We start from the raw sequence: 25,245 nt of genomic DNA on the forward strand, positions 1-25,245 counted from the left end.
ACCTCATCTTCTATAGGATATAAATTTTGTTCTGAACAAGGCATCTTAACATGCTTATTGTCCCACAAATCCTTATAATGTGTTGGGAAAGGTTTAGGCACTTCTCCTTCCTTCAAAAGATCTACCTGCAACAGAGAAAATATGTAAGGAGCACTGTATTAAATCTTACAAAAAGGAAGAAATTACCTGTGTTCTTATCTGCAAGTACAGTGCACATTAAAACTTAAAATATAAATACATATCCAAAAATACACAGGCAATAATGTCCAGTCTATGCAATATGCAAGAATTTGCATTACACCAAAAGAAACATATTCAATACTATGCAAAAGTACAGTGGTACCTTGGTTCTTGAACTTAATCCGTTCCGGGAGTCCATTCTACTCCCGAAACCGTTTGAAAACCAAGGCACAACTTCCGATTGGCTGCAGGAGCTTCCTGCACTCAAGCAGAAGCTGCATCGGATGTTCAGCTTCTGAAAAACGTTTGCAAACCATAACACTTATTTCCGGGTTTGTGGCATTCGGGAGCCGATTTGTTCGACGACTAAGCCGTTAGAGAACCAAGGTACCACTGTAGGTAGTTCTAACTTAGGCTGCAATGCTATGCAGAGCTACTTAACAAACAGCTCTCCCTCTAGAAGAACAAAGAGGCATTTTTGAGCTAAGTTACAGGTGGAAACGTGTTTAAGTGCCTGCCCTCCACACTTCTGTGATCTCACTCATCCCTTCCTGAAGATGGCAACAGCGCATGAACATTTACACCTGTGTGCAACAGGTAGTTAGCCCCTAAATGCTGCTCTTCTGAATTCTAGGGTCTACTATTCTCAAGGCATGGCAATCTAAAGACCTCCACAACCTGCTGAATCAATACTTAATCCAGACTTTATGAAGAGAACAATAACTGTCTAGTTTTAATTTACAAAGGAAGCTTTGTTGGTAGAGCAACTTGGATTTTCATACTCTGATTGTCACTGTATGATTGGCAGATGGCCTCAAATGTGGCAGACGAGTCCCACACATTGGCATTCTTCTCATCTCTTCAATTGGTGTCCCAAACCATTTTTTATTAGTTGGAAGTGGAGGAGGAGTATATTTAGCAATCTTCCTTCCTGGTCGAGGCGGCTTTAATTCACATTGTTCATTCCTGCCATTAAAATGAAAGTTAAATTATCATCTTACGCATGCCTTTTTCGCTGAACAGAGACTCTTAGTGTCAAACATATGGGGTTTTTTCTCTAGATGTCTTACTAACATTCAAAACCAGTAATGCAGTATGTTTGCATCATGTAAACTAGCCTGATGCTTTTTATCTAACAGAAATAATTTCATTCTCTCCAAAATATAAACAGAGGAACTATTATTACACAGTGGGGGCAAAATATAATATTCTCAGAGGCACTTATGCTCACCCCCTCCATAAAAATCCTTGTATTTTGGAGGGAGGGGAAGCAAAATTGAACACTCTCTCTCTCTCTCTCTCTCTCTCTCACACACACACACACACACACACACACAGGCTGAGCATATGAACATGCATATCATCCAGTAATGCATCATTTGGTAATACATTTCTTCTTGTCACATGACATGCAGCTCACAATTGCATGAGTGAACCACCTTTCTTGAAAAGTACTGTGTTTGAGGTGATATCAAGTAATAGGAAACAGCTATGATGTTTAATGACGTTTATGATGTTTAATCTATGATGACTATTTCACATATCCAAGTCATCACTTGAAGTTTTTTTTTTTTTAAAGAAAATTAGTGCTGAGTGGTGGGTAAGGGGATTTGCTGTACATTCAAAATGCTCACCTGCTGTCCTAAAACAATGGACACATGATAAACTCAAGTGAGCATATTCAGTTAATCGTGGGAGATGTTTGCAGGATACACAAAATTTATTCATTTATGAAAATAATTTATATACAGCTCTTCAGCAGGTAGCTCCCAAAGCAGCTAACAATTTCTCTCACACACACAACCCATAATGAAACAAATTAGCTCAGTTGGTTAAAGCATGGTGCTGATAACGCCAAATTTGTGTGTTCAATCCCCATATTGACAGGCTGCATATTCTTGCATTGCAGCGAGTTTGACTAGATAATCCTCAAGGTCCCTTCCAACTCTACGATTATTAACAATAATAGAATATCAATAAAAAACCAGCAAAAGGGCGAAACATTCCATTCATGTGGAAATAGACAATCCTTTAGATACCCTAGTCACAAGCAATTTAGAGCTTTAAATGTAAGCACCAACACTTTCACATGCATCAAAATGAAACTGTTTAGGACCTGCTGAGATACTATGATCCCTGTAGTCCAGTGGTGGGAAATCTCCTGATCACAGGTCTAATTAGGCATGGCAGGAGCCCTAGTTTGGCCTGCGGAGCCATTTTCTTCAAGTCACTCCAACCCGTCCTACACCTGTCATCGTATAAGACAGATGCAAGGCAGGAAAGGATACGACTCCCTGCCGTAAGTGGGATTTGCAGGCACCACCAATCAGCAGATTGGTGATGCATGCAAAACCCTGTACCTTTGCCTGTATGGTTTGATTTCAAACTGTACAAGCAAAGGAAAACGTTCCAGCTGATAGCATTGCTTCTGGTGATTGTCAGGTGGGTGGCCCCTTGCACTTGTCAAAATGACCCAAGGTGGGTAGAAGTCTGGATGATCCAGTTTACCACCTCTGCTACAGCTGGTTCCATTTAGGCTCACAACTGTATTTTAAACAAACTGAAGTTTCTGATCAATCCTCAAAGGCATCCCACAAAGAAGGCCTTAAGGTAGTCTAACCTGGAAGTTACCAGAGCAGTTATATCTGTCCAGTAGGAGTTGTGGTTGCTGCACAAGCCTTAGCTTATGCAATAGCTCATGTTAAAGTAACACTGAATTAGACATGTTTTCATGCCTGTTTTCATAGATGTAAAGTTTTACTATATAGGCAAGAATGAAATTCTAACTGCAGTGCTACTTGAGTGCAATAGTATGGAAAGAAGAAGGGGAGACAGATTACCTTTTCTCCTCTGTCCTGGGAACCCTCATGAAATGGGAAGTAATTTTAGAGTCCTTCCTCCCACAATGTTTGGCACCTTTGCATTCTGATGACACAGCTAGTGATATCCCAGGTGATTCAGTGGGCGTTTCACCCTGTTTGACTTGATTATCCATCCCTTCCAAGTGGAGATTAAATCGAGCACCTTCACCTCTCCGGGATTGTGACTTTCTTGAATCCAGGTCAGCATCTGCCTTTCGAAACCGTGAGGATTTGTTTGGTGCTTTTGGCACATCAATGTCTTCTCGGTCCTCAAGAAGTGGACTGGTTTCTTCATCAGCCTCTGAGCCCTGACAGCTGTTTTTGGAATTATCTACATCCATTGGTGAGTCAGGTTCACTCTCTTTCTCAAAAGAAGGAGATTCCCCCCAGCATCCTTGATCTCTTTTCTGAGTGGCATACAAATCAGGTGAGCAAGCATCACAGCCTGCATCTGAAAGTGGGCTCTCAGGCACTACATCCACCTCCTCTGACTCAACAGCTATGCAAGTTACATGCTCAGAGTTGTAGTTCTTAAACGGCTGCAAATTTTGCAAAGTTGCTTGCCTTTCCGGATCATAGTCTTTTGATGGCTGTTTTATATTTGCTACCTTCACAGGGCTGCCTGATGAAAGTTTCCTATGAGTACAGTTTTCCTGATTTTCATTACAACCCCGGTGGGCCTGACTGCCAGTTTTATGTGTTTGATTAGCATTAGCATTTTTCAACTGGTCTCCAGTTTGGATTCCTTTCAAAGACTCTGCTTCTGAAAGCTGATCCCTACCTAGCTGCTCGGCTTCCCAATTACGCAGGGCGGCAGTCTGAGGCAAGGCCACATGCTTGGAATTCATTTCCACAGGTAATCTGGAACAGCCCTGCTGAAGAACATCCTCAGCATTTTTCACTTCATGTTCAAAAACATTGTCTTGTTTTACAAATGTCATTTTCGGCTCTGCTTCTGCGCTGCAAGTTTTGTTTTGTGAGCTGTAAAAAGAAAAACAACACAAATACAAATAAAATGTTGACCCATAACCAAAGGTAAAACTGATGTTTATCTTCCCACAAATTAAGGCTATAGTAACGCTTCAATATTTTAATAAAGTTGTTGCAATTCTTTTGAGTCCAAGGCCATTTTCTTCAGTAGTTGCCACACCACCTTCTTTAAGGTATCAAGCATTCCCCGTGCCCAGGGCCCACCGGCTCAACACACCCAGTTAAATTTCAGCAGCCATCAAAGGCAGGGCTCAAAAGAGCAAGTTCATGCATTGGTAACCTCAAGACTTGATAATGCAATGCATTCAATGTGGGGCTACCCTTGCGCCTTGTCCAGAAGCTGCAGCTGGAGCAAAATGCTGCGGCTAATAATAATTTATTACTTATACCCTGCCCACCTGACTGGGTTTCCCCAGCCATTCTGCGTGGCTCCCAACAGAATTAATAATAATAATAAAAAGCAATTAAACATCAGACATTAAAAGCTTCCCTAAACAGGGCTGTCTTCAGATGTGTTCTAAAAGATAGATAGTTGTTTATTTCCTTGACAGGGCGGGCGCCTCTACCGAGAAGGCCCTCTGCGTGGTTCCCTGTAACCTCACTTCTTGCAGTGAGGGAACCAGCAGAAGACCCTCGGAGCTGAACCTCAGTGTCCGGGCTGAATGATGGGGGTGGAGACGCAGTAAGTGTAGAATGAACAGAAGCACCAGGCATATTTTGATTATGATTCCTTTTCTCTCATTTTGTTACATTCTGGATAAATAAATTACCCCTGTTTTCTGTTTTTACCTTTTTGACTCCACTGTTTTGGGTCCTTTATTCTCCATCCAAGAGGTAATCCTCCTTTGTTTGTAAACTAGAGGGGGGAAAGAAGAACCACAGTACAATATATTGCAACAACCAGCTTCCTATTTTAAAACCAAAAGAGATACAATATTATATTTTATAATTGTCTTGGCATCTGAATTTTCTGCAAACTCCAAACTTGTTTCATGGTACTTTAGCTAACTCTGGTAAGTGAGTGAAGCATGCTCAAAAGGCAGCTGCAGCCAATCATACTTCCTGACAAGCATATCTGTATGATATGATAACAATAGGTTATCCGAGTAATCAAATTACCAGTACTAATACCACCAGTTATTTAATAAAAATGTGCACTAGAAATGGCATTTATTGGGTCATCTCTTCTCCAATTCTGTTCATGCTTTATTCCATGAAGGTAAAGCAAATTCAGAACTATTAAATCAGATGCTATTTTCAGGTTATTACTAAACAGAAAGTTGGATGAATTTATATGTACAATCAAATAGTTTGTACTATTTGAATTATTCAAAAATAAAACTGTCCAAAACTGATACAATGAAAGAGAGACGACCAGTGTATTTGAAACAATGCCTTGAGAAACTGTTGTGCTAAGAAAAGCTAAAAAGAGCACTGCAAATCAAGAGATTTCTTCAGTAACAGAAGCTCCAATTCTGCTTTAAAAGGAAGCTCCACTCAAATTCTCTCGGACTCACGCCTTACACACCCAAGTGTGTATAATTCTGACACCTTCACTACACTGTATGGATTCCATGAAATATGTATGCCTTTGCCCATGAAAGCTCATGCCATAATAACTGGGTCAGTTTTTCAAGTGCCACAAGACACTTATGCCACTGTATACCAACAATGTATCCCTTCTCAGGCTGAGAATTTTTATTCACAACTTTGAGTTTTACCAAGCAACTTTCTTTGTACAGTGGTACCTCGAGTTAAGTACTTAATTCGTTCCGGAGGTCCGTTCTTAACCTGAAACTGTTCTTAACCTGAAGCACCACTTTAGCTAATGGGGCCTCCTGCTGCCAGAGCACGATTTCTGTTCTCATCCTGAAGCAAAGTTCTTAACCAGAGGTACTATTTCTGGGTTAGTGAAGTCTGTAACCTGAAGCATATGTAACCTGAAGCGTATGTAACCCGAGGTACCACTGTAGTAGATAGTTCCTATCTTTCATCAATCTTGATCAAATAATAATTATCTTAATACATTCTGGCCTTCCTAAACACACATTACCAGGGCCTCAACAACTAATCTAAGATGCTAAAACAATCAAATTCAGAAGCGTACCCTTTGTTCCAAGTACTCATAAGAGTTGCAGAACAACATTATACAGAACTGTGCTGCCAATAAATTGACTAATCAGATACTCTTGTCAGTTAATTCTTGTCAAATGAACACCAAAGCCAAGAATGGTCTTATATGGCTTCCCTTTTAATTGCAGCATATTCTGTAAAGCAGAAGTGACCACTCTTCTTAGATGGAACCACTGTCTTGTCAAACTACGACATTATAAAAGCAGGACAATGATTTTCAGTTTTTAAAGGTAATGTGACAAAAGCATCAGAACTTATTTTAAGTTACCGCAAGCGACTATGCCGAATCTGTCTACTTTACAGCCCAATCCTACGCATGCCGAGTAAGAAACGAATATCGCTTTATTCAGTGGGCCCGTTTCCATCAACTGGTAGAGCACAAGACTCTTAAATCCCAGGCCCATGGGTTCGAGTCCCATGCCGGGCAAAAGATTCTGGCATTGCAGGGGGGTGAGCTAGATGACCCTTAGGTTCTCTTCCAAGTTGCAGCACATCTTGTGGACCACAGCCTCAAACCCAAGTGTGATCCTGACATAAACGGCTTGGAAGGGCCGTAACCTTTCTCCCAAGCAGAGCACAGGGATCGAGGCTGGCACCGTAAACCCCAAAGCACTTGGCTTTTGGGTGGAGAGCATGAGGGCAGCTGTGGCATTGGAACCCCATGCAACTGATGTGCGGGAAATGGAAATGCACACACCCCTTTCCCCACCCCAGCAAACCAGACAAGAAAAGCAAGTGACTAAGAATGGAGTTTCCCCCCTTCTTTTTGTAGAGAAAGGATCCCCACGGCGATGCCAACCTTTGTTCCCCACTGTGACTGCGGGGCTGGCTTTGCTGCTGCTGGACCTTTGCTCCCTGCTGAAGGGAAGAGGCGGCTGCCACGGGGTCACTTTCCTCTTCCAGGAAGGGGGCTGCGCTTCTTCTTCCGAGCCGCTGCTGCTGCTGCTGCTGCTGACGCCGACGGCAGAGGGGGCGAGCGGGGGGTCCGACCTGATCCTTTTCCTGGGGGCGTCAGACCCCGCACTCATGCTTGGGGGGAGCAGCACCCGCCCTCCGACCCTCCTCCGCTCGCCTCACACGCCCCGGTGGAAGTGGGGGACGACGACGACAGGGTCACCACCGGGGGGAAAGCGGGCCCGGGGGCGGCGAAGGGGCTCCGTGAGGGGGAAAGGCGACGGGGAAAGTTCCCTTCCACATTCTCCCGGCTGAGGGGGGCGAGGCGGGCACCCGCACGCACGCCCGCGCGCACGCACGCCGGCCCTCCCAGCCGTTGCGAGGGCTTCTTAGGCCGCTCGAGGCTCCGCGCCGCTTCTCTCCGTCCACCCCCAACGACCCCCCGCCTCTCTCGGACCCGCTCCCCAAGCTGAGGGAACCAGCCTTCGTCGACGGCCTCCCTCTCCGCCCGCCGCTTCCCGTTTCCCGGCCGAGCCGGAAAGCAAGAGAGCGCCGCCGTCGTAAAGCGGAACTAGAGACGCACGCGAAGCAGCCTCGCGCGCCGGCGTCGCGGAGTCGCTTTACGTCAACCGCGGCCTTGGCGCTGAGGAGGTCGTCGCGCTCTCCTTTCCCGCGCCGGCCTTGAGGGAGGAAGGAAAGAGCGAGCGAGCGGGCGGGCGGGCGCCGAGGGGAAAACGTCCATTAACCGCCGCTGCTGAGCCCGAGGAGGGGGAGGGGAGAGGGCTGCTGAAGCCCCCCCGGCAAAAGTTCGTCCTCCATGGAAGGGGGAGCCGGGAACTCGAAGGGCTCCGGGCTCGGCGGCCTCTTCGGCGGCGCGGCGATGGGCGGGCCCGGCTATTCCCACGCGGACCTGGCCGGAGTCCCTCGTGAGTGTTCGGCATGGGGAGCTGCTTCATTCGTTTCGGGCGTCGGGTTGGGGGTGCCCTATTTTATTCATCCCTCTTTTATGTGATGCGGGGGGGGGATAAAATGATGACGATACATTGGCAGGATTATTGTAATAACCTGCAGTTTTATAATAGTATATATTTAAATTAGATGAGTAAATAAGCAAATTTAAGTTAATTTGGGATATGCAGAAGATAATAAAAATAAATTTCAGGAACCGCAGAAAGAAGGGGAAGGAAGTCAGGCTTTGAAATGTTAAAATTAGTGAAATGTATAAACCTGAAAAGTATAAAGGAAATTTTAAAATAATAATAACCAGCTTTGACCATAGAATACAATCAGATAAAAGACGTAAAACTGACCGATGTGGCGGCGTAGAAGTCTACCTTGAAAGCTTGGGAGGAATATCACATAGGATTGAACAGAAGGCTGGTGCTCTTTCTTGGAGCTTGTATTAGATCCTTTCTTTTATTTTCTCTACTGTGCAGTTTTGTACAGTTTAAAGTGAAGGAAGTCGGGGGGCGGAATGAAGGTGCTGACAGGCAGGTTTGTGGGGCTGCAGCTCGTAAAAGTTGTGAAGGAGGGAAAGCAGCTTAACTCTTCCAGGTAGAGTTGGAAGGGGCCACAAGGGTCATCTAGTCCAACCCACTGCAATGCAGTGATCTTATGCCCAATGTGAAGCTTAAACCCACGGCCCTGAGATTGAGTCTCATGCTTTACTGACTGAACTATTCCTGTCCTGTAAGCATCTGTGGTGTTTCCACCAGTCACGAGGCTGAAAGTGGTCCCTGTTTTAATTTGGGTTTGCCAGCATGATCAAATGCCTCCTTTCTTAACATGAGGGATACCAGTTTTAAGGCCTTGACCCAATGAATGGTCTGAATAACTTTTGAGCATTTCAGAAAAAGTATCTTTTCCTGATGTATTCCTGCATGTGGCTTTTCTACTCTGCTCTGTTGTAAGTAGAGTTTCAAGGTGATAGTTCTACATTAACACACAGATTTCTTAAGTGTGGCTACTTAGCCTGAAACTCATGTGTACTGGCTTGTCTCTCCTTTCATTCTCCACACTGCTCTCTACTGTACTAATCAGCTTCATAGGACAGGCATGGCTCACACTATGAATATTATTTCATTGAGTAGGGATTGCTTGGTAGACAAGCTAAGCATGGCTCACGTTGACTTAGCAAGAACGCAGCTGCTTTACTTCTCTCTGGTCCTTTATTTGCTGCTGCATTACCAAGCATTGGTGTGTTGTCTGAATCAGCTCATGTTTTTTCTGGAAGAGCTCACATGATAGTTCTAAGCCAGTCTGGCTTAGCGTTTTGTGCAACCCAGGCCACAATGTACATTTGAAAGTTAACACTGTTTTAATTTTTCATCTTTCCTTTCTTAGCCCTTAACTGTCATATGAACTTTTACATCTAGTTATACTGAAATTTATCTTTTGTTTTATATTTTATTTTTTGCAGTGACTGGAATGAATCCTTTGTCTCCATATTTAAATGTAGATCCCAGATACCTTATACAGGTGAGATGTAAATGCTTGTTCAAATTATATTACTATATAGTTACAATTGATTGCTAAATGTTCATTTAAGAAATTTATGTAAAGGTTATGAGTATGTGTATGTAACGTAAAGGTAAAGGGATGCGGGTGGCACTGTGGTCTAAACCACAGAGCCTCTTGGGCTTGCCAATCAGAAGGCTGGCAGTTCAGATCTGCTCAATGGGGTGAGAACCTGTTGCTGTGTCCCAGCTTCTGCCAACTTAGCAGTTCAAAAGCACACCAGTCCAAGTAGATTAATAGGTACTGCTGCAGTGGGAATGTAAATGGCGTTTCCATGCACTCTGGCACTTATCACAGTCCTCTGTGTGCCAGTAGTGGTTTAGTCATGCTGGCCACATGACCCGGAAAGCTGCAGAAAAACACCAGCTCCCTTGGCCTGACAGCTAGATGATTGCCACAACCCCATAGTTGCCTTTGACTGGATTTAACCATCTAGGGGTCTTTACCTTTTTACCTATACAGTAGTACCTTGCGTAACGTAACCCTCTGGTTACGTAAACTTCAGGATGCGAATGCAGCAAACCTGGAAGTATTTGTCCGGGTTTCGCCCCATGCGCAGAAGTGCTCTATCGCGCCACACACATGCGCAGAGCAGTCACCTCTGGTAGTGAACACCTCGGAATCTGACCGGAGCTCTGGAATGGATCCCGTCCACAACCGGAGGTACCACTGTACGTGTGTAAGTAGATGTTGGCCCAGTTAGCCATGGTTAGCCCTGGAAGGTTAAACCACAAGCACAGATTCTACCAATGTGCTAAGCCAAATCACAACTTTGCACAGGAGCAAATGAGACACTTGTCACTCTGGAATCAACCCATGCGCAAGTGAGGTCATTGTATAGTTCCAAAAAGATTTTGACCAGTTTCCTCATCAAGCACTCCAAATTGAGGACGGGTCCTCTCATATTTCTGTAAATGAATAAGGATAAATGGATAAACCTTAACAGAAGATTTAAGGTTCTATGTTAATTTTATTCAGAAAAGATCAAATGGCCCATTTTCAAACCGCACCAAACAGTTCAGAAAGATAAATATATCTAGATGTTTAGCCCTTAAGCCCTTAAGCATGCACCACCCACTCTTATAAGCTAGAAGAGAACTTGGGAGCTCCCTTTCACGGGGTTCAAACACGCAGTGTCCACTCGAGAGTGCTTACAGTGTTCAATTGTCTTGTTGCCATGCTTGCTCTTAAAGATCTACAGCCACACAATCCCAGCTTCTTGCAGCTTCTAGGTCTATAGGCTAGTATGGGCAGAAACTAAGTGTGAATTCTCTCTAATCTGGGAACCAGTGATACAGATTGTTTCTAAACTCCAGTGGTGGTCAGCTGTCTTTGTCATCTCCATGTCTGTGACAGTGTTACACTGCTGGAAGATAAAAGTACTGTCCATGTTAGCTGTCTGTCAGCTCCTCTGTTCTGGAGGCAGCTGATACCAGTGGGGGACAGTATTGTGCTTCTTTGAGAGTGTGCTAAGCAGTCAATATCCTGCTCAGTGCTAGACTAGAAGCTTACACACATGGTCAACATGCAATGGCTTGAATTTTTGGTAGATTTATTTACCATGTATTATTCTCTTATGGACCTTGTTATCTAACCTTTCATTTGAGCACCTGATTAGCTCAGAGATAGCAAGGCTTCTTATTTTTCTCTTAAGTAACACTTCGTCATAAATGTCAACACAGTCAAATGCCCCTGTTTTTATAAAGCAAACGAGTTTTTAGCCACAAATGTAATTTAAAAGGATATTTCCATTTCAGGACACAGATGAATTCATTTTACCCACTGGAGCTAGCAAAACTAGGGGCAGGTTTGAGCTGGCATTCTTTACAATTGGAGGATGCTGCATGACAGGTATGGGTAACATTTAATTTATATTGTGATGTTCTGTTTTAAAATGAATAGAATTTGTATGTGTGTGGGTGAGTGTAGTGTATAAAAATATATTTGTAATGTATCAAATTTAGCCAAGTCTCCAGTGACATACTTCTTGTCTAAAACAAGCAACACAAACTTGAGTGCATCATAGTAGCAAATTCTAGAGGGGTAGTGGGTTACTCTTTTGTAGCAAAAGCAATAGTCCTGCGGCACAACAGAACAGAGTCTTCTAGCACCATTGAGAGTGCCAGTGATTTACACTGTTTTCACGGTGCATTGATTTCCAGGCCTTGTGATCTAGGTTGTATCTCTCCCCCATTTACACTGTTGATACTTTTTCCGTAAGCTTTGGGCAATTTATTTTTTGAACGCCATTCCCTTTGAAGGCTTTTCTGGAATCATCAAATTGTAAAAACAGTTGCAAGGCCTTCATTGCCAAAAATGAACGATGGAACATTTGAGTGAAGGTTTGGGATGTTTGAGACTGTTGTTGATTCCCTAAATTTCAGCGGTAGTCAGCTGTCCGTGTCATTACCGTGCCTGACAGTGTTACACTGCTGGGAGATGAAAATATTGTCCAGTCTGTCTGTCATTGTCACCGTTCTGGAGGCATTTTGGCAGCAGGGTGGGGCAGTGCTGTGCTTCTCTGAGAGTGTGCTGAGCAGTTAATATCCTGCTCAGCACTAGAATGGGAGCATACACATCAGCTGTCTATAATGGCATTTATGTCTGCAGTATAGCATATGCTGTTTAAAAATGGCATTTGTGGTTTTTCTGAACATACAAAATTTGCAGTTTTATAACAGGTTATTGAAGATTCTATGCATAGACTAATAGATATTTTTTGCTGGTGTGGCATGATTTGGTATTTTTCCATCTCATTTTCCTGCATCTTCTAGGGGCTGTTTATTCTCCCCCACCCCAAGGTAGAGAATACAGTAGGTAATTGCTATGGGGTGTGATGGTACAGGAAGAGAGAACATAAGAACAAAAAATAAAGAGCAAAGAAGGATTGGGCAAGTGACTCATGCAGGCCACATTCACTATTTTGCCTGTAAAATGTAAATTGCCTTCAATAATACAACATATGCCTGTATATCTGCTTCAGTAGAAGTGTACCATTATTGTAGTTTATTTTTCTGTAGACTGCGTGTTTAATTGGTGAGCTGTTTTAATCCTTACTGGAATGTGGGTTCAGTTTTCATTTCCTGTGATTAATCCTGATGTCCTGCCTTTTAGGAGCTGCATTTGGTGCGCTAAATGGCCTGCGACTGGGCTTGAAGGAGACACAGAGCATGGCTTGGTCTAAACCTAGAAATGTACAGTAAGTACATAATTCCAGATACTTTTCAGCTTTCAAGGGTTGCTCATTTTTCATTTTGTTTTCAGAAGAATTCGTAAGTATTCATGGTCTTACAGCCTTCCAGATACTTATTTGCTTGCTTGCCTTGAATTTTGACTTCCTATAAATCTAAGTGAGATATCATTAAATTGGCCTTTAGTACAGTCGGGATAAAATTACACTTCTGTGTAAGTCTAAATACCAAATCTGGGGCGTTTTAGTATTCCTGACAGCAGATTGTCACTGCCCTGAGTTGTGTGAGAAGTCTTGAATTAAGATGAGCTCAACGTGTAGTGGTGATCACTTCATTAACCTTAAAAAGAAAGTAATTGAGTTATTTCTGAGGAAACACCTTTTTGTTCTCTTTCTATCCCCTCCTATCAATTTGTGCATGCTTACATTATTAATTAATTAATTCTTAAATTTATGTACCGCCCTATACCCGGAGGTCTCAGGGTGGTTCACAGAAAAGATCAACGTAAAGAACACAATATATATACTGTAATCAAAATAAAAACAACCCAATAACACCCCCCACACCAAAAAAGAGCCACATTTTAAAAGGGCATAGGATGTCAATACATGCACATATTCACTTGATTTCTATAAGCTTTACATTCAAATGAGATTTCTTGTTCTTTCAGAGAAATCTTGGCCAAAAATAAATTATGCTGGACATAAAAGATTCAAATTCATTATCCTATGTCATTTTAAAAAAAATGTATATTGAACAGATTGTTATGTAGAAAGATGGCAATCATTGAATCCTTTAGACCAGTAGGTGGCAGCAAACTAATATTAATGCTCTACTGGACCTTCAGGAAGATATGTTGAAGGTCAGTTATCCCAGTCACTCCATTCTTAGCAGTTGCAAGGATAAATATTCTCCACAAAATGTGGCTCATATGTGGCCCTCATTTGTAAAACTGTTTTAAAGGAAAACTATAACAATATCTATAAGATTTATGTATAATCCTTTAATTATCCATCTGTTAGTACTTCTTATTACCATTTTCTAGAACAATGGGGGTAAAGAAACTGTTAACATTTTGGTGCATGATCCCAGACGAAACACATACCTTCAGAAATTTTATTATTATTATTATTATTATTATTATTATTATTATTTATATACTGCAACGTTGTCACAGAACTAGTGAAGATAGGTTTCGGAAAAATGGCAAGTGTATCCTACACAATAGGGAAGTTATATGTTCTCTGAACGGGAATAACTCAACTGCCTCTCAGAATCCATGACATACCCTTTTCCTCAAATCATCAGCAATTCCCTTCTGATTCTTCATTAGTCTCAGCTCTGTGGAACTGCTGCTACTATTGGTCTGCCTCCTGTAGCATCCATATTAGACACTGAGATTGGACACAAAAGTTGCCTCCCATCTTTCTTCCATTTACCTCCGCTTTAGCAATATTCATTGCTCAGACATGTCAACTCCAGATTCTGTTAAAGTACGGTGGATTAAAGAAAGGACACATTGACCTGCATTAACGCAATTGGCAGCCCACATTACCTGAATGATCAGTTGAAGTATATTCTCCCATAGAACCTCACTAGTCCAAAAAAATAAGGCTCTGTGAGGGTATTCAAGCTACAATGACTGTACAGGTATGTAGCTCGCATCTTAGGTGGGGGTTACGTTCCTGGCCATTGTGTGTATAAGCAAAATCCCATAAAGCCAGGATCCCATGGAACCAGGGCCTCTGCAAGGTGGAGATCTGCTTGCCTGGCTATGGGGAAAAGGCACGAGGGCTCTGACCAGGTCCCAGGGCCCAGTAAGCGCTTGCCCAGCTTTGGGAAGGAGGAGGGAGAGCTCTAGGACCCTTCCAGAGCCATAGCACCGCCTTCCCAAAGCCTGATGCCTTGCTTACCTGCCTTTGGGAAGGAGGCGGAGGACTTCTCCCAGTGGTGTAGCGTGGGGGGTGCAGGGGGGGCCGGCCGCACCGGGCGCAACATCTGGGGGTTAGGGGGCGCAAATCCACAGGTTAGGGGGCGCAAATTACTTGCCTTGCCCCGGGTGCTGACAACCCACGCTATACCACTGACTGCTCCACCTTCCCAAAGCCTGGTAAGCCCACAATTGAAGCTTTGCACAAGAATGTGGGGAGAATAAATAAATAGTGTGTTTCCTCTGTGCTCCATTTATTATTCCCCCTCCCCTTCCACTCAAAGCTGCAATTGCATAAGTAAAATAAATGTAAGATGTAAGTCACCTGTACAGCATTTACTACTATGAGTTAATAATGAATCATTAATTTTATAGCAAGTAGTCCTGAATCTCCTGGGTTAGTGGAACCATAAAAAAGAAACAGAAGGGAAATTGGCATGAATGTTCATTCAGCACATGTGTGTGCAAGTACTAGCAGCTAGCCAGGATTGTAATAAGTAAATTACCGTATTTTTCGCTCTATAACAGGCACCCAACCATAACACGCACATAGTTTTTAGAGGAGGAAAATCCGTAGGCATGCCGCCCGTAGGCATTCCCTCCATAACACGCACAGACATTTCCCCTTACTTTTTAGGAGGAAAAAAGTGAGTGTTATGGTGCAAAAAATACGGTATATGGCAGTTCTGCTTGGGCAGGAGCTTGCACAGTGGGAAGAACATCTTTCGATTTAGTTTCACTTTTCTTGCTCTCTGTAAGGTGCACAGCATGCTGTGAGCAGATGACACCTTGCACGTTCTGAAAGGTACCTTTGTCTCCCGTTCATCGTTTGTCCCTAGGTTCCAGCGGTAGTCAGCTGTCTGGGTCATAACATGCCTGTGATGGTGTTACACTGCTGGGAGATAAAAGTACTGCCTGTTTTATCTGTCTTGTCACTGCCTCTGTTCTGGAGGCAGCTGACACCAGTGTGGGGCAATACTGTGCTTCTCTGAGAGTGTGCTGAGCAGTTAACATTCTACTCAGCACTAGTCTGGGAGCATACACACTTGTTCAGCATCTGATTTTAATTTGTATGGTAGAGGATGTTTGACCTTTCCCGCCCCTTTGTTTTTATAAAGTTTATAAGAAGTTATATTTAAGGATGTCCAAATTAAAATGTGTATAATTTAGCACTTGGATTTTTGCATGCTTAACAGTCTTCCAAAGGACAAGCTCCTTAATGCAATCTAAACTATTTGGGCAGTCTTGGTATAATGTCTTCTAATAGCAAACTCTCTTGTTGAGTGCTGACAGAACTGTAGCCAAATCCAGGCTAATGTAGGAGCAGCAGCATATTCAGGGGAACTCCCAGGGCTTGCAGAGGTAGGAAAAATGAACAAGAGCACTCCACACTGCACTGTGATCTAATTCTTAAAATATGTAGAGCAGTGTACTGGTAAAAATTGTTAATCTAGAATTGGCTCAGTTAACATGGTTGCCTTTGATGAAAGCACTTTTCTTTGGAATGTAAAAAATCAGCCTTGCATTTCGATTTAAAGAATTGCTTGATGAATATATTCAAATCAGTTGTCTGTCTTGGAGGGGGAAATTATCTAGCTTCAACACGCTCCCAAAGCTGTTTTCTAAATTCAAGCCATAGCTGAAGGAGGGGGGAGGAATTGGATTATTAAGGCACTGTACTGCATCTTTGGTAGCTACCTATGCATAGAAATACTTCTTCGTTCCTAGGCAGCAGTCACCCCATTCAGAATTTTCAGTCCTGATTTCAGATTCACCCAAATATGGTTGCTTCTGGAATCGTGTTCTAATGACCGTTTAATTGATATAGAGAGGTACCTCGGGTTACATACGCTTCAGGTTACAGACTCCACTAACCCAGAAAAAGTACCTCAGGTTAAGAACTTTGCTTCAGGATGAGAACAGAAATTGTGCAGCAGCGGCAGCGGGAGGCCCCATTAGCTAAAGTGGTGCTTCAGGTTAAGAACAGACCTCTGGAACAAATTAAGTTCTTAACCCGAGGTACCATTGTATTAGAACTAAGAGAAATGTTTATATAAACATGTGCTTTGGGTAGTTCATTTAGTTTGTGTCCCATGGAATCTGTTCAGAAGCTTCAGTTATTCAGACTAATTAATGGGGCAGAAATGATTATATTATGCTTCAAAGCCCCAATACAGTGCTCTTCATGCCACAAGGCAAAGTGCTTCTGAAACTGAGGGACTTCCAGAGGCTGTTTTTGAATTAGGTACAAGGCTCTGGTATTTAAAGGGGTGGGGAGATAAAAAGAAAATTCACTGTGGATATGATCAAGCCATTATGCACACCTTAACTAATTATTTGGATCACAATCCATGTTATGTGCACTTGCTTTCTCCAGAACCTGAAACATGCTAAGTATGTTGGCCTACAGAAAAATCTATGGATCTACTTCTTTAAAAAAGAAGTGAACAATAAATCTTTTAGCTAGGATGCTTATGGAAAAAGAAAACCTGGAAAAAATATTGCATAACACTGAGCTCCAAATTTGCATTTGAGTTACATAACTGTTTTAATTAACCTTGGCACGTAGTGCCACCTGCCTTAAAGCAGAGCAGATTTGTTAAAAAATGCAAATGAATTTAACTTGTCCTTTCAAGTTAGGTTCCTATAGTAAAACCTGTATTGCTGGTGTGCTAGAGATCAAACGTTTGTACAGCATTTGATTTCTCCAGGTAGAACAAGTTTCATTTAAGCTTTCCCTTTTTCGCTCTTGCCTTATGAAATGCATGGAACAGATTGTAGGACAGAAGGTGTGAGCAGAAGAAACTTAAGTTGTCTTTGGTTCTGTTTAGGCCTTGAAAACAATATAGCCTATGATAAAGCAGTACAGCTCAATCTCTTTCTCTCATTACTTCCTTGTAGGATTTTAAATATGGTGACAAGGCAAGGGGCATTATGGGCCAACACTCTTGGATCTCTAGGTAAGTAAGTTTGTTGTGTAAATCAAATCTACATGGGAAATGTCAATATCATTCTTTGTAAGTCAGTTGAATTTTTCAGTAATCCTGGAAGTCTACTAGAATTAGAATGGAAGTTTTGTCAAGGATTCTGGATTCTTCGGGTTTGGAAAGTCATTGCACTGCATTGCAAAGCATAAAATGAATCTAGGGCCTGCTGACTAGGGGTGCTTGCCTTCCCTTAAATGAGATTTAGAGGCCTGAAAAATCTCCCTTTGTCACAGTAGACTCAGGCATCTTCAAGGATTCCCTCCCCGCTTTCTGTCTGCCCCCATCAGCAGAGAAATCATAGATCATGGAAAATTGCCATTTGAGCTCAAAGGTCCCAAAGTTCAAGATTCCACCCTTGCAAGTGATACATTAACAGACACTTCACAGCTGTGTTTGTTTTCTTGAGTAACATTTCCTTGTTTGTCATAGTCCTTTACCCTGACCTGTCTAGTGACAAGTCTGCAAATATTTTAGAATTCAGTTCCTTTCTGGGAAGAGAATCTTCAGTTGTGGGCTCTAGAAAGGGTGGGTGAGTGTGGCTCTACTTCCTAACCAAAAGACAAATTCAACTGCCATTCTTAGTTTCCAGTATGAGATTAGGAATGGTTTTATAGGATGTTTAAAAGTCACCCTTTTGAAATAGTGTGAAATAAGTTTTTCAAAAGTTATAGTGGGCCCTGTTTCAAGTGTGTTGCTCTTTTATGTTCAGTATTTGTAAAACATTGCAGGTCTGCTCATTTGGGTTTGCTGCTGACCACCCTTGTATAATACAACTGAATAATGTTGGTGGTGCTTTTCAAAGCTTTTGGCCCCAATTGATGGATATTTGCATTTGGCACTTGTGTAGAACCATTCAGCTGATCCAGTTGAAACACTTTAGTAGGAAGTTACCTTTCCCTTCAGAAGCTTCAGTGCTTTCATGTCCCCTGGATCTACACATTCTGCCATTTCCTTACGTTACAGGGCTGTATTTTGCCTCTCTGATTAACTTACCTCCTCGTTTCATCATCCAAAGTTAACTAAGTTTACAGAAAGGTTTCATGCCCTCTTCTCACCATTGATATTGCTCTGCACATGTTCATACCCTGAAAAGCCTCTCTGGATGGCCAATGGGCACTGCTGAACAACATGGAATGGCACTACTGGGGGTGAGAGGGTAATGGGAAACTATCCTTCATTGATCTTAAGTCAACTTCCTTAAAATGCAAGCTCAGTTTTGGGCACTTTCCCTAAGAGAGAATGATACTGAGACCAGAATCTTACTGGGTTGTTCTGTGTTGGACATGTGCTGTTGTTGTTGTTGTTGTTGTTGTGTTCGTGTTCTCACTGTCGACTTTAATTCAATTCCAGCACTGCTGTATAGCGCATTTGGAGTCATAATTGAAAAAACACGAGGCGCAGAAGATGATCTGAACACAGTTGCTGCTGGGACCATGACAGGCATGCTGTATAAAAGCACAGGTACGCTGGCAAAATTACCTTTATTCGTTTTGATTCTGCGTACAGGAGTTGGGTCAAAAGTAAGCTTATCTGTTCTGTGTTTGCTTAATGTCATGTTTGCTGACTTTTGTGATTATATATTCTTAAGAACAAGGCATGAGCCATGTGAAAACTCAGTTTCCCTTTTCCATATGCATTAAACCTTTGTCTGAAATCCTAATACAAGGGCTCTGCCTTTAATGAGTTCTGCCTTCTGATTAATGGTGATAGAAACTGTTAATCCAGAGCTAAAAGAAACAAACAGTTCCTAAAATAGAAATTGGGGGTAAATATGAGAGAATGCTTTGTTTCGTGTAGTAATATTGAGGGTTTTTTTAAAAAAGGCAATTTGTCTTACTGTGATAAGAGAAGACAGAATAAATTTAAGTGTGACAAATGTTCTAAATATAGACTTTAGCTTTTCGGTGTTTTGGTAACAGCAGATTACCCAAGTAATTGAGCTGCACAGTGCATATAATCTGAGAAATGCATTGACAATGAAAATGACACCAGAATTTGGTCATGAAACTCCATAACAGTTCTCTGGCAGTTAGCTATAGTTCATCCAGTAAGGATTAGTGTAAAAAAAGGCATCCTACAATTTTAGCCCGACAGGATAGCACTATATGTAAGATGATTCAGACTGTAGCTGGAAAACATCACTGATAAATGATATTTGAAACCCACAAAAAACCCACTATGCTTCCCCTAGGAACAAAGGAAGGGTTGTGCAGCCTTAGGTTATATACCTCAGAACCCAATTCAAAAATTTATTCCAAATTCTCAAGTGGAAACAAATATGTTAAGAGACATTTGTGCTGGCATAATAGATCTGCTCTGTGTGCAACAGTTACAGACAACAGAAGAGCTGAAGAAACTAGGCCATGGTTTTTTACACAGATTTTAACACACTGGAAGCAGTAAATAGGAAACCAGTTTATCAATTGTAGAGCAGGCTCCTCTTTAAAAAGTCTGTCCATCTTTTCTAGCTAGAAATATTTACCTGAACTTCTACCTACTACAGCTATAATAGATCACTCTCCAGGTCCAGCCTTGTCCAACATTATTATAAGCAATAAAGCTATTTGTTCTATTTGTTTCAACATTAGTTAACTTTCAGGGCTCCTCCCAATTTTAAATGGCAGATTTATGTTATTGACACATGCTACTGCAAGTCTTATCTTAGCAAAGTGCCATTAGATTAAATATGACTAGTATCAGAAAATCAATTGAAATTAGTGATACATTAGCGAAAAACATGAAAAAGATTTTGTCATCATTTCTGAGTGCCAAAAGTACATGGATCTATAGAAAGGAAAAAATGTATTCAAATCTTGGTTTGTGCTTATCGAAAAGTTCGCCACTTTGGTTGCATTTCTATGAACAGTCTTTGCTTTTTCCAGTTAATAGTTGCTGCCTGTTGCCTTCTGTCTGCCGTATAAATTAAACTCAAAGTTAGAGTGGCAGTAGGATTTGGAAGGGTGTGTGGGTGTATTTCAGAAACTGACTCCCCTGGTTTGGAAAATGAGGCATTAAAGCTGAGCAGCCCTCTTTGTCTCCATTCTCCCCCAAAAGATTGAACTGGGAAACCTTGGAAGCTACTTCCCATGCAGCAATAGATTCTTTCAAGCATGCTTAGAAAGGTTCAGGAGCATCAAGATTTAAAGCTGAGACGCGGTTTGCAGAAGCCTACACCAGCAGGGACAGTTGGTGTATCTGAGCTTTCTTAGTAGAACTCAAAGCTCTTTCTGAGAATTCTGCATGAGAACTTGGAGAAGGAAAGCTAATTATGAGGGAAACCCAACGGAAATTAAATCATCACTACTTGGAAAATATATTTGTGGAACCAGAATGTGTGGTGCTTTATAACTATGCCTGTATAATTGGGGATCTAATGAAATAGTTTGTATTGGTGGTATTATTCTGGATATATGCAGGCTAAATAGAAACAAGCAATGGCACAGGAACCAGCTAGGTTGGGTTTAACGGAGGTATATGGAAACTTCTAAGTTTGGGGAGTTTGATAGCCCTGCACAGCAATTGTTTTTTTTATTTTAGAAAGTGGATGGTTCTTGTCTGACATGCTTGGAGCTTTCATCAGGCTTGAAACTGGGTGTTTTTAGCTTTCTCACTTCTTCATCAGTGGAATGGCATGATTTGTATTGAAAACCAACAACAACAATCTTTATTACGGTCCAGAGACCAACAAAACATTACAAATCAATACAGAGTTCATACAGCCTACCTTCAGGTTAATCAAGCACTTTGTTTGGAATATAGGGCTCATTTGTTCTTGCAACCACCGATAGAAACTTTGCCACTGCCAAAGTTCTAGCTTTTGTCCGGTCTTCCAGTAGGAACCTGACATAGTGAGCCTCTGACTTTCCCGGGAAAGGCACCAGCAAGGGTAGAATCAATTCAGCCCTGGCCTGCTCAAACTTTGCACAATGTAACAAAATATGATTTATGGAATCGATGTCTTGAGCACACGAGCAAAGTCTGTCCTGGTAGGGAACTCCTCTCAACCTACCATCCAGCACTGCAGAGGGGAAGACATTCAGTCTGGCCTTGGTAAAAAGCCTTCGATAGTTAGGTACTGTCAGGTTTTTGATGTAAGATGTTAACTCAAAGACATACCCATATTGAACTCCCACCACGCTCTAGCTGAAATTGGGCATTCACCAGCTTCCAACAAAAGTACGGAGTTGGGGACCTGCAGTTTGGTTCCATTGTACAGGGCTTTTATAAGAAAGAGAAGTCGTTTGTCCTTCAGGATCAGACTCAATTTGGACCATAGCTTGGATCTGGGGATGGAGTCAAATGCTGATTTCAGGTCCATAAAGGCCACAAAGAGTTTACCCTGTAGGTGTCTGGTATACTTCTCAGCTAGGAAGGACAGCATTAGACAATGGTCTGTTGTTGAATGATTCTCACGGAAAGCTGCCTGGGCTTCAGATAGTATATTATGTTCATTTAGAAAAGTTGTCAATTTGCTACTGAGGAAATGGGCATACAGTTTCCCAATTATTGAGAGCAGGCTAATAGGCCTGTAATTGGAAGGTACATTTGGGTGGCCTCTCTTAAAGATTGGAACTACTATAGCATGTTTCCAGCTATATGGTACCTTACCAGAGTTACTTACTGCCGTAAAGAGTGCTGCCAGAAGCGGAGCCCACCAGTGCTGGTTGTATTGAAAACCATTTGGTTCTATTCACATAGAGTGGGTCCCACCATTGTCAATTGTCCCAATAGATTATAAATTTAAAACATGCTACACCTGTAGGCTAGAGTGACCTGTTTACTAGAACCATTGGAAAACACAGCACTTTTTACATTTTTACACAAAACGTTTTACATTATAAGGCTGATTTATGTAACAAAAACTACCATGAAATAAGAGCAGATGGCATGCCACCCACACCTGGTATGAAATGCAGAGGTGTGTGACTTTGCATTTATTTTATTTTTAGCAATCCCATGATTTGGAGGGGGGATTTCCAATGGCAATCAGGAAGCTGTCTTTGTGGAGGTGCCCTATTCTGGCAGAAGTTGGTACTGGATAGGCCTTCCCAATTAGCAGGCTCTGTAAGTGTCTGCTTTCAAATATTGCAGCCTGCGACTTTTTAAGTCATGTTTTGACATTCTCCTATCTCAACATGTGTATGTAAGAGAAAGATAATGACAGCTGCTTGTTTTGGGGGATTCAGTAAAGTAACTTGCTATCCAAGGCTAGCAGAATTGACTTCAGAGGAGGGACAGGAGTACATTCGCCTATCGCTTAGCAAGCAGAACTGAAAAGGGTCAAGAGAGTTCTAAGCCCTGTTACTCAAAAGGCACTCTTTCTTCTTTTTGCCAAACTTGCTTTTTTAAAACAAAACAAAACAAAAAACCACATATTCACCTTGAAGTAAATAATTTCAGGCAAGAAAGGCAAACACTGCCAGCTGTGCAAATGCAAACTGAATTTCACACAAGTGACTTGGTTGTACGTTGGTGCTTAGTTCTGCTGTTCTCCTTTGGGGTGTTCCATAGCTGGGTATTGGACAACTACATTGCAGTGCAAAGGGTTTCATTATCAGAAAAAATGAGAATTGGTTTTCATCTCCATGAGCAAGTTCTTCTGGTGTGTTACACCAGAATTAAGCCCAAACTAGACTAGCTTTTTCCCCTCTATCCTGCTTGAAAATACAACTCTTAAAAGAGTCAAGACTGCATTAAGTGTTCTGTTGTAGTTCCTGAACTGCTTTTAGCTATATCACATATAAAGTCACGACACAAAAATCCTGTCACATAGCCCATTGTAGGCTGTATATATAGATGGGATTTTCTCCCTGCTCAACATGTAGGCTGTATATATAGATGGGATTTTCTCCCTGCTCAACATATTATTTTTTATCTATCAGTGCAAAATGTAATGGCTTTGCTGCAAACTGCTTTTTTTCTAAGGCCCTGGAAATGAGAGTCCTTGGTAGAACAAATCTAAACCTATAGAAAGGGGATTCTGGTACCATAAAACTAGCTTTACACGCCACTAGTTAAGTATAATTTCCATAGTGGTAATGTTGGTAGTTTATTTTACCAAAAACAACCAAGGTTCTTGTGGCACCTCAAAGCTTAACAAACGTATCACGGCATAAGCTTTCATGGACTACACAGTCCATTAAAAAAAGTCTTTGAAGTGCCACAGAACTATTGTTTATGTTTTCATATATTCATATTCCAGCTAGGGCTGAAATTTAATATATTTGACCCTTTTCTGTATGTAAGTGGAATTGTTTTTTCTTCTTCACACCTTATGTCATGAACCTAAACGTAGCAGTTACAGATAGGTAGCCGTGTTGGTCTGCCATAGTCAAAACAAAATAAAAAAATTCCTTCCAGTAGCACCTTAAAGACCAACTAAGTTAGTTCTTGGTATTAGCTTTCGTGTGCTCCCTTGGTATGAGCTTTCGTGTATCTGAAGAAGTGTGCATGCACACGAAAGCTCATACCAAGAACTAACATAGTTGGTCTTTAAGGTGCTACTGGAAGGAATTTTTTTATTTCGTTTTGACTAAACGTAGCAGTCATTGTGTCTGTGAGTTAGGACACTTATAATTTCTTTCTACTAATAAGTGGCTGAGCTTGTGAACCACTGTTTTAAGATGTTGTTCCCATTGAGGTGTGTCAATATTTTCCATAGCAATGGCAGTTTTTGTGGTCTTGGGTACTGTGTTTTACTTGTACAAATGATCTAGTACAGCACAGTCCATGCGACTAAGCCCCTGACATTTATTGGCTGATCTCTTTTCTTTACTGCTACTGTTTTCCACAGGTGGACTACGAGGGATAGCGAGAGGTGGCGTTGCAGGACTCATGCTCACTAGTCTCTATGCGCTCTACAACAACTGGGAGCACATGAAGGGCTCAGTGCAGAGGCAATCACTCTGAGCAGCATTGAGAACTGAGAATCTACACATGTAGTGCAATCAGACTTGAAACCTTTCAGTACAGCATGGAGCAGAGTGGAAACAAAGACTAGAAAACCTCACTGTCACATGGTTATCAGAACCGGTCTATCCTTCCAGCTGCCAGATAGTAACGCTAGTATCTGTGAGGGTGTGATGAAGTTGTCAGCTGAAGATCTTGTTTTGGCAGCATGTTCACTTTTGCCTGGGCTAGTTATTTTACTTTACATAACCCAAGTTAATTGTCTGTCCCGTGATGAGGTTTATGTACCTATACTGTTGCTTGATTTGGTTCTAATAAAAAGTTTTTGTCCCTACAGCTTTTGCCACTTCTCTTGTAGCAAGTAACTGTGCCTCAGTACATTAAGAGTGATTTTACAACTTGCACAATTCAATTCATTTGCCTTATAACTTCTGTTGTGTTCTGAATTGTGTCATGTCCACTATTGGGGAACAAGATTCCACCTTCTGGCCTCTACCTAAATTAATCTGCTGAGTGAGGTTCATTTGATGCTACCATAATCTAGTTTTCCTCTATAGAAACATGTACATGTAAAAATATAATAAGGAATGAAAAATATAAAGCATGTTGAGTCTGTGTTGTTCTTGTTCTATTTCAGGTTTAACCAAACTAAC

At 41.8% G+C, this 25,245-nt stretch overlaps 2 protein-coding genes across 2 annotated transcripts in view; one reads left to right on the plus strand and one right to left on the minus strand.

Moving 5' to 3' along the window:
- PARG (poly(ADP-ribose) glycohydrolase) overlaps positions 1-7,557 on the minus strand; it is a 68,830-nt gene extending 61,273 nt beyond the window's left edge. The window contains exons 1-5 of the mRNA XM_081861157.1: positions 6,964-7,557; positions 4,821-4,887; positions 3,021-4,022; positions 963-1,146; positions 3-125 (exon numbers count right to left, since the gene is read on the minus strand). Of these exons, the coding sequence (XP_081717283.1) occupies positions 3-125; positions 963-1,146; positions 3,021-4,022; positions 4,821-4,887; positions 6,964-7,192 (1,605 nt within the window). The 5' untranslated portion in view covers positions 7,193-7,557. The remainder of the gene's footprint in view (positions 1-2; positions 126-962; positions 1,147-3,020; positions 4,023-4,820; positions 4,888-6,963) is intronic.
- Positions 7,558-7,722: 165 nt separating this feature from the next.
- TIMM23B (translocase of inner mitochondrial membrane 23 homolog B) lies at positions 7,723-24,928 on the plus strand. The gene is made up of 7 exons (XM_081861300.1): positions 7,723-7,984; positions 9,478-9,536; positions 11,333-11,426; positions 12,690-12,774; positions 17,598-17,656; positions 19,034-19,144; positions 24,477-24,928. Exons 1-7 carry the CDS (start codon positions 7,876-7,878, stop codon positions 24,590-24,592), a joined length of 633 nt encoding a protein of 210 aa, XP_081717426.1. The 5' UTR covers positions 7,723-7,875; the 3' UTR covers positions 24,593-24,928.
- The last annotated feature ends 317 nt before the right edge of the window (positions 24,929-25,245 follow it).

This window comes from Podarcis erhardii, assembly GCF_964252035.2.
Source record: "Podarcis erhardii genome assembly, chromosome: 5".
NCBI classification, from domain to species: Eukaryota; Metazoa; Chordata; class Lepidosauria; order Squamata; family Lacertidae; genus Podarcis; species Podarcis erhardii.

What these genes read in the sequence shown, in the direction of transcription:
- TIMM23B (XM_081861300.1), top strand. Translation starts at nt 7,876, where the DNA reads ATGGAAGGGGGAGCCGGGAACTCGAAGGGCTCCGGGCTCGGCGGCCTC. An exon ending in ATCCCAGATACCTTATACAG is followed by an intron (nt 9,537 to 11,332) that starts GTGAGATGTAAA and finishes TTTCCATTTCAG; the next exon opens with GACACAGATGAATTCATTTT. An exon ending in TCTAAACCTAGAAATGTACA is followed by an intron (nt 12,775 to 17,597) that starts GTAAGTACATAA and finishes ACTTCCTTGTAG; the next exon opens with GATTTTAAATATGGTGACAA.